General features: G+C 41.0%; 1 protein-coding gene across 1 annotated transcript in view; it reads left to right on the top strand.

Moving 5' to 3' along the window:
* Nucleotides 1–9,728, top strand: part of KLHL29 (kelch-like family member 29) — a 71,742-nt gene that overhangs the window by 13,857 nt on the left and 48,157 nt on the right. The window contains exons 2-3 of the mRNA XM_010015139.1: nt 1,470–1,669; nt 8,358–8,617. Coding sequence (XP_010013441.1) covers nt 1,470–1,669; nt 8,358–8,617 — 460 coding nt within the window. The remainder of the gene's footprint in view (nt 1–1,469; nt 1,670–8,357; nt 8,618–9,728) is intronic.

Raw genomic sequence — 9,728 nt, 5'->3', positions numbered from 1 at the left:
GGTGCGGGGGGGGGGGGGGGTGCTCTGTGTGTGTCACGCAGGAAGAAAACTGAACCTCGTATGTTGTTTATTTTTCCTCCATTGCGGTAGTAGAGGTCTGACCATCACCTTTCTAGGCAGCTTTGTGAATCCAAGAGGTTGGTAGTGCTCTTGCTCATGCTTAAAGCTGGCATTGCCTGTGAATAGTGATGCTTTGGCCAGTCACGCAGCATCGTATGCCCGTTTTGTGTCAATCATGCAATGGCTTTTGCAAGTACTCCAGCAGAATTGGAGCGAGCAGACGTTGACTGTCCAGTGACTAGGAGAAGTTCATGTTTCTTTGAGAAGGTGCTGGATGGTCCTAACCATTAAAAGAGTTTATTTTCTTACTCCAACAGATTTCCCCTCCCCTCCTTGATGTTACCAAATTTATCATCACTTTTGTCTTTCAGGTGTAACCTGTCTTTAGTGTTGCAGACACATCAGCCAACCATGTATTAAGAACTGGGCCCTTACTTTAATTCAGTATAATTTTCTTTTTGTCCAATAACTTCACAAGCACTAATCCACACTTCAAATGCAGGAGATACTTTGATCCCCAAATTGTTCAGCACTTCATGCGGGAAAAACCGTAGGCCACAGTCATGAAACTCCTAGAGGATGGCTGCTGGCTTCCTGTGGCAGAGCTGGTTATTGTTTTCCCCCCTCTCCCTTCTTTGCTCTAACCATTTTGTCTGTCTAGCTTGTCTTGTATTCAGTTTTCAAAGCAATTGCCATGAAGGGCTTCCTTTTTTTAGCGCCTAAAAGGGAACAATAGATTTTTAGAATAAGCATATATATATTTTCTATAACCGTCTGTATATGTATATCACATCAATCACATCTATACTCTAATATAACATGCTGAGAAGTTCAATCTAAACAGAAATTAATTTTTTTCATTGTTATTTTTTATGAAAAGGTCTTTAAATGTATCCTTAAATGCACATGACATTTAAATTATTCTAGTGCTGGATTCCTGAAAAATAGATGACCTTTTCTCTTGAAATTGGAGAGTGGTTTTTCCTTAACAGTTACATTATCCACAGAAGATGAGACGTTAACCAAGATGTTAAAATGTATTGTTTCCCTTTGAAAGCTAATCCCGTTCCTCATTTTCATTAATGTTGGCTCGTACATTTTTTTCTTTTTATTTCTTTTCTTTTCTTTTATTTCTTTTCCTTTCCTTTTCTTTTGCAACTGTTTTTGCATGAAAATGCAGAGTAGCAATAAACAGATTTTTTGTAAGGCTTGCTTTAAGACTCTTCTCTTTCAGATCCAGTTAAAGTTTTGTTCAGTTATTTTAAAATTCATATTCTTCAGTTCCGTAAACAAAAGTAATGGAGAAATGTAATGAGGTGCAAAGCGATTTTCTAGCCCTCACTAATCAGTAAATACCAACAAAATGGGGATGGTGTAATGTCCGTAAGTTAATTGTCTGCTGTTACCAGGTCACCACGGGACAGTAGCAGAAGCGGGGAGAAGCTGGAATTGGCCATGTCCAACCTCACTGCGGATGTCCTGGAATTACTCCTGGAGTTTGTTTATACAGGTTCTCTGATCATAGATTCAGCCAATGCAAAAACCCTACTGGAAGCTGCCAGCAAGTTCCAGTTTCATACTTTCTGTAAAGTCTGCGTTTCGTTTCTAGGTAAGAACCACTCCATCTAGGGAGGTTTTAAGATCTCGGTTTAAGGTTTGTAAGCCTTTCTTTTAACAACACTTAATTAGAAACAGCAAGATTAAATGTAATGAAAGAATATTAGAAATTGTTTGTTTGGGTTGAGACTTAAATTTAAAATGCTGACACAGTGGCCAGTGGAAAATGATCTAGGGAAGTGTAGCTTGTTGTTTGAGTGGCACCTGCCTTCATGTCTTGGATAGACCATTTTTTTGAATCTCATTTCATACTTGGTATCACGATGACATTTTGTTTCTCAAAGGCTGATCTCTGCACAGATACCAGGCTGTAACACAGAGGTTGCTTATAACCATGACAGCAAATGTTGGGTGCCACACAAGGCCAGCATGGCCAAGCACCGAAAGAGCTGGAGGTGGACACCCACAGAGGAGTCAGGATCTGCAAGTTTCTTGCATCCATGAGAAACTCCTTCACATGTCCAACGTTCCTTTAAACCAGATCTAGTTAAACTCCTCTTGGTGCACAGGGTTTATTTCATACAGAGTTATGGTCTGATGTATATGTGTCATTAAAAAGTTGGGTGTGAATGAAAGGTTGCTGTGCCCACCGCTGATAAGTGATGTGCCTTGCTGTCATGGGAAGCATTTGCCCCAGCAAGGGTGTACAGACCAGCATCATTCATTGCCAGTGCCTCTGTCAATCCTCTCATGGCCATGAGAAACCCCTTCTTGTCTGGAGCACCATGTCATCCTGCTCCTTTCACTTTCCATGTATTTTCCAGCATAGACTATTTCAAAACAGCCCAAAGTTTCCAGCTCAGTTCACTAAACTTTATTGGTTTAGTGACCTAGAACCAGCCAGCCCCATTTCTGTCATGGCAAGAGAGGAGCCAGAACTGGAGCTCAACTGGAACATGTTGGTTTAAATTCCTGCCTGTATCCCAAGTCACTCCTTCACTAACTTTGCTGTAATATCAGTTATTGAGACAGTAATAATTTACAAATTATTAACACAAACTTCCTAATACAAAAAGTGTGAGCTTGCTTTTGTATGACCTACTTCCCCTGTCCACATTCCAAATATCTTTCTTTTTTGATGTGACATTTCTACTCAGGCTTCCTTGACTCCTAGCTTGGTATGGGAGATATTCTCTCTGGAGCCCAAATGAACTGGAGGTTCTTCCTGGGCAATTCTCATTTAAAATTGACATCTACAATTGCAGAGTGTGGAAGAACAGAGTTTAGAAAATGTTGCACTCATTTAAAGAAAAAAAAAATATCGAATTAGTCTCATTTTCACACAGAAAATATGAGGGTTAATGGGTTAATCTCCTGGGGAGATTCCAATTGGATGCAAGAGGAAACTTTTTCATGATGAGAACAATCAGCCATTGTAATGATCTCCTGAGGGAAGTGGTAGACTCCCCAAAACTGGACACTTTTAAGATTCAGTGGGGCAGGGTACTGGGACATCAAGTCTAGGTAATGCTTTGCCAAGAAAGGTTGGATCGTATGATCCTTGAGATCCCTTCCAACCTGGGATTCTATGATCCAGTTTAGTACTCTGTTAATGTTCACTGTTGAGCTATCGTGTTGACTAAGCTGCTACAATGAAGGCATCAGTAAAGAATCTGTTATATCTTATTCACCTCTTTCCAATTTATCATATGTCGCTAGTTTAAAAGTCTGTTCTCAAATGGGTGGGTCATGGTGAAATGAAATTTATGCTTTGCAATCCCGCTGTGTTGGCTGTGCAACTTGAGTAAAGGCTCTGGCTCTGGCATTGCTTTCCCCCATCTTCCCTTCACGTCCTTTTAAAAGCAATTAGATCATACGGCCTTTCCAGGCATGAAAGATATGTTTAAGTTACATCATCTTTAAACATTCAGCCACAAAACATTTTTATTTCAGTAAATCAATGTGAGATTTCTCTTTTTCAATAGTTAATATTTTAATTCAGTGAACTGTGTTATGGTATGAAATACTAGAGTTGGTTATAAGTTCAATGATATATGGGGATTCACTGGAATTTTGTATTCTCATTTGAAGAATTCAGGGAGTGTAATTGCTTACTTTTATTTATAGATGTGGCTAGATTGCTCTACAAACACAGTAGAGCATTTGCCATCTAAAAAGTTTAGGGAAAGGTATTTTGTCTTCTCTGTGGCTGTGTTTTTAATTTTCATCCAGCCACCTCTGCTTATCAGAAAGCAAAAATCAGGTAAAAAGCAGGGTTTTTTCCAGGGTTTCTGGAGGATCCACCAGTATAAACCTTGATTCTTTCAAGTGACCATGTCTAAATAGTGAGAGAAGTAGAGGGAAGACCAAAGAGGCTGAAAGAACTAAAAGCCCCAAATTAATAGATCTGTTCAATGTAGAACAGCACCATCACAGAGGAAATTCCAGTCATCATTTTTAGCTGTGATGCTCCAGCAGGATCCTAACTGCTTGATACCCAGGCAGCTCTCGTGTCTCTGTCCTGGGCCTCTCAGCAGTGTAGGGCAGAAGCACCCGAAATCTACTTGCAAATGCTGCAAAATGTGTCTGGAATATTGTTTCATTTCAATGAGAGATTTCTTAATCAGCTTCACTGGGCTAATTATAGCCAGATTTTCTCTCTCCCCCACATGCTGTCTCCTCTGCTTTTGTCTAGACCATGAAAAATGGCAACAGTTTTATACCAACTGATGCAGTAATGCTGACAAGTTTGTACAGGTACCATATGATAAATGGGCAAATGTTTGCAAACTGGTCAAGACACCATAGGTATTTCCTCCATCCATGTGGCTGAAGGCTTAAGGGTTTTTTCCTTTCCCTTTTTTTTCTCATATTTGTTTTATGCTATCATCACAGTTATGGCTTAAGTCAGATTTCAAGTGATTCATCAGTGTCACAGTTTGGGTCCGTGACACAGGGATCCCTATCACAGGACTGAACAAATTCTGAGCTTATACTTCAGCCTGCTGCTCATAACATAAAAGTATTCTTCCTTAAGTCTAAAGAAGTTGGTGAAACCTATTAGATTCATGAAGTAGAACAGGAAAGAGCAGGGGCTCTGAATTTTCTTGCTCTCCTGGGCAAAGGGCACAAAGTTTGCAAAGAGTATTAGAGGGAGCTATGAGAAAAACTGAATGATGGACCAATGATGAGACATGCATGAGACCCTTCCCTGAGGGAAGAAGATAACTTTATGGTCCTTATGAATTTAGGAGAAAGTAGAATATTTTATTCATGCAAGGTGGAGAATTTTGAGTCAGCTGGAGAACCACGCTGCCCAGCACTGGAGAAACTGAGTCATCAACCGTATCTGGAGATAGGAGAAATGAGGAATACTCTCACAGGGGAAGTGAAATTTTTTTGGATGAAGAATGTATCTGGAAGTCTTCCACCTATCTCCCATCCTCACATGCTTTTGTCACTAGTAGGAATACCTGAGGAATAAGATCCCCATCAGAATGTGCACAGAATATCATGAGGAAGTGCATGTTTTATGACAATTTTAGTTATATACAAGTCATCATCTAGAAAGCATCTCCAAGTGAAAATACAATACTTAATGCACACAGAAGGGATTACATCCGCCACTGAGCTTCCATCATACCGTTACCACAATCTCGCTGAGTAATCCTTCCTACGTACCGTCTATCTCTGACTTCATCTCAAGTTGTCCCACTCCCAGAAGTGCAGTCTTAGCAGTCTGCCTGGCTGATTATCTCATGATGACTTTGCAGAGGATCCCACTCCAAAGTCACATCTCACAAACACAAGTGGAGAATACCAGCTGCTGATCTGCAATACTGTGACAGACATAGAAACAAATATGCTATCTGGCACTGTCTCAAACTAGTGAGAGCCTGCTGGATTACATCTGATATCCTTAAAGTCCACTCGTAAATTGGTTATGAACTGTCCTTGTGCATCAGGAATAGCTTAGTAGTCAGCAGTCATGTTCTGAATGGACTCAAGGTGAAACTCCACAAAAATGTGTTGTTACAAGTCCAGTGCCACTGTGGCAAAACCATCAATTACTGTAAACATGTCAGCGTCCAGAGGAAAATGGCTCAGGAGCAGATGGAGCAAAACTGGTCGTTAGCCGTCTTTGTCATGTCAACATCCAGAAGTGCCCCTGGAATGCAGTCACTTGGGATGGGCTATATTATAGACCAGAAGTCTATATCCAAGTAGTCATGCAGGCTTTCTTTATAGTTAGTGAAGAGTAACAGGCACTGGTAAGGCATGGTTCTGCTCATCCTGCAGTCGTTTCCCAAAATATCAGATTAATCCAAAATATTACCAGATGGCTTCTTGGAATTGTTTGCTTACGAGTGTACAGAGATACTAATGTGGTTGCCCAGTTGCACCATAGACAGCTGGAGTCAAAAGACATCAATCTTGTCTCCAAATTTTTGAGTTGGAGGCAAAAAATGGAGGGTGTGTTTTTTCTGTTCACAGGATAGAGATTTTCTGTACCATTTATAGCTGTTCCTCCAACCTCTGCATTGCTCACCTTCAGTGAACCCCTCTAGTTCACTGCCAGCTCTCATCCTAAGAAGAAAACACTCTGCTCACCTTCCTGTGGTGCTCACCACATAACAAGCAATGTAGTGCAAAGAAGTGTGTTACCAGCCTCCTGAACATACCCTAGTCTGTATCTCCATAGGACCCCTCTCTAAATGGCCTTAAAATTCTTGCTGAATCAGACAGGGGTAAGGTCATTTGGGTCTGCCAATCGGCGGTTTCTTGGGGAAGAGGAAGGAGTAACATTCAAAGGGACAATGTGGAGCTGCTTGGACACCAGTGTACAGGCTGCATCAGTCACTCAGCATTGTTAGAGGATAGAAAAACCTGTCCAGGTCAGAAGAAACCCGTTGTGACTTACCTGCCCTGAGCCACAATGCTCAGCTGGGGGTGCTATGGGAATCTCTCCTGATAGAGGCAGACTTAGTCCCTTGAATGCAGACTCATTCTTGCAAGGCTTTTCCATCATGTTGGAAAAATGGCTGCTTCATGAATCAAACTTGATTATTACCTTTATTACAAGGTGGAGCAGTGTCAGATTTGTCTTTGGCTTGGGAGCTTGCCAAGCGATGATGAGAGTTTTGGGCTCTGTTAGACAATTTTTCTACCCCCAGCCATGTGTATACATGAAGCTATGCCAACAGACAGAACCAAGGAACCTGGAAGAGGGTTTTGGTTCTTTTTTTTATTTCTCTTTTTTCCTGGGGAAAAAAAAAAAAAAAAAAGAAATTTTGGGAGCTTTGTGTTTTATAGCTATCAGTTTGCAGCCTGTCTCTGGGCAGTCTTTGAGTGACAAAATCTACTGACAGCAAACAGTGCCGCTGCTCGAGTCTGCTTGAGGAAATGGGCTCCTTGGAGTCAGTACAATCAATTGATGCAAAATGAGATAACCTAGTTTCAAGACTGCTGGATCGGTAAAAGAAAATAAAAAGAGTTAGGGAAAAACAAAACACAAAACTGCTAATCTCATGCCAGGTAAAAAGAAAGTAGTTCATAATCTCATTTCAATAAAAGGCACATATAGAGAGTGTGCAGGTTGTTAATCTGATGAAGGCAAAAGCTGTGTGCAGAGAAAAATCCCCGAGCATTGCCAGCAGAAACAATCTGAGAAGAGTTTTGTTTGAAGGGATGTGGGGCTATCACACATTCCTGGCCAGTGCTCTGAAAGGGTGCACTAGGATATGACACTGCCCAAATGTGATACATTTCTCCTCTGACAGCCCAGAAACCTGCCAATGGTACTGATGCTCTTGTGATCTATTGCAGCCTGTCTCTCTCATATTCTGTTTTTCCCAGTCCTATATCTTAAAAAAATATATTCTGACTATTAGTAGTGGCTTGGTTAACAAAAGATGACAAGAATCTGTGAGTTCCTCTTATAAATGTCTGAAATTGGTGTTTTTTTCTTCAGAATAGCTGAAAAGGAAAAAAGTACAGTCAAATGTATGGTGTAGCACTCTTTTAACGCAAAGCTACACACTGTGCTGTTACTTCTGTTTGCTGGGTAGGAGATAATGCTGTCTTCTCTGTGCATGATTTTCTTTGAAACCCACTACACAACATTTAACAGAAGGCGTTAGTATAATCTGTGTTTTGCATAAGGGATGTCATCACATTGCGGAGCAACAAAGTTCCTTTGAAAAAAAAAAGAGGGGGGAGGATTTTTATTTTTTTTTTTTTGAAGTAGCTTAGTAGCTGAACAGGGCAAAAATTACCATAAAGCAACTGCAGCATCCTCAGAAATGTCCTTAATGCTGTTTGCATTTATTCTTAAGTGTCTGCACTAACATTTGCATCTTTGCTGTTTCTCAAAGCAGCATTGTAGGCAGTAGAAATAGCAGCAGTCTCTTGGCTGGGCTCCTGTCCCTTGGGAAGCCCCAGCTACTATTATGTCAGTATGTTTCCCCAGTGCCTTGTGAAGGCTTACACAAAAAGCAAACTCAGAAAGTGCATTTCTCTCCCCATCCCCAGCTCAGCTGTTAAGACAGACTGATTTTTTTGCTTTAAACCCCAATCCTAAAGTAACCTAGGATGCTACTACTACCTACCTACCTGAAATTAATTAGGGTTGGAAGTTTGTCCATGGTGCTTACTTTTTTCATCATCTCATTAAAAATGTAAACCTTGCTTTTAATAATTCTCACTTGGTTTTGTTTGTTTGTTTGTTTTGCTCCTTTTAGAAAAACAGCTGACTGCTAGCAACTGCTTAGGAATATTAGCCATGGCTGAAGCCATGCAGTGCACTGAACTATACAACATGGCCAAAGCGTATGCCCTGCAAATTTTCCCAGAGGTGGCAAACCAAGAAGAGATCCTTAATATCTCAAAAGATGACTTTATTTCCTACATGTCCAATGACAGCCTGAACACCAAAGCAGAGGAACTGGTGTATGAAACAGTGATAAAATGGATTAAGAAGGACGCTGCAATCAGAGCTCAGGTAAAAATAATCCTAGCAGCCTCACTCTGCTCCCTTCCCATGAATGCGTCTTTTAAAATAGAAACTATCCCCATGCAATTTTAAACATGAGGGTGCATAGGAGATGGGATGGGCAGTTTAGATAAAAAAGGGAAAGGAATGCAGGCTATGCACAAAATGTATGTAGTTTCCAATCTAATCCTCATATCTGATTTATTAGAATCAAAATCTAGTTTGTGACATGCATGGTACAAAACTAGGGCCTCGAGTTCTTGGCTGCAGACTTGGTCAGAGATAAATCAGGAAGGATTAGAATTGTGTGAGATGCTGTTTTAAGAAGGGGGTGCATTTTAGTAACAGTGGGAAATGAAAATCTGTCAGAAAAATCTGTATTTCTTTTGATGCCACATACTGAATTGTAACTTCAGTACATGAAGAGAAAGATTCCATATCTTTATTGGCTGCTTAGATAAGCCCCTGGGTATTATATATTTATTAGAGTTAGCCTTTCCTCAACCATATGAGCTATGCAGTTTGCTCTTGACTAAAGAAAGTGGGTGTATTACTTTACCCAGCACTGTCTCCAAATAAAAGCTGGAAGCAATGACTGTTAGGAGGCTGGTGATTGTCCTTGGGACCAGAAGGCATCCCTGGTGATATTTAAAAACCTTCCACTTGCCTTCAGTGCAGCTCTTGCAAGTCGGCTTTTGTGGGTAATAAATTGTGATGGTCTGAATGCCAAACCTCTCCATTTGGAGGCCAGTTCTCCCCACAGACCCCAGGAGGAGAAGGTTTTTTTTCTCCTTTCCCCTCCTTTGGAGACCAGAGTTGCTGGCCTATTCTGGATTTGTTGATCCCCGGTCACAGTTTTGGCTGATTTAAGAAGGACAGTCCAGTTGTTTATGGACAAGATTGGGACTCAGGAAAATACTTGGCCACACGTCCACATCACGAAAGGCTGTACCTTCTTGATTTAAATGGGAATTCAAGCACCTAGATGCACAGTAGGATATTAAATGTGCCATTGGATAGATTAGAGCATTAAGGATAGTGGGATACTCCACCACCGGCTTAGCCCCTGGCCCCTGACAGCAGCCTGCAGCCCCCAGGGCCTTTCTCCAAACTTGTTCTG

Source organism: Nestor notabilis, unplaced genomic scaffold (assembly GCF_000696875.1).
Source record: "Nestor notabilis isolate BGI_N333 unplaced genomic scaffold, ASM69687v1 scaffold7325, whole genome shotgun sequence".
Classification (NCBI taxonomy): domain Eukaryota; kingdom Metazoa; phylum Chordata; class Aves; order Psittaciformes; family Psittacidae; genus Nestor; species Nestor notabilis.
Note: the sequence above shows the minus strand (reverse complement) of the source record. Positions and strands in the feature narration are given on the sequence as shown.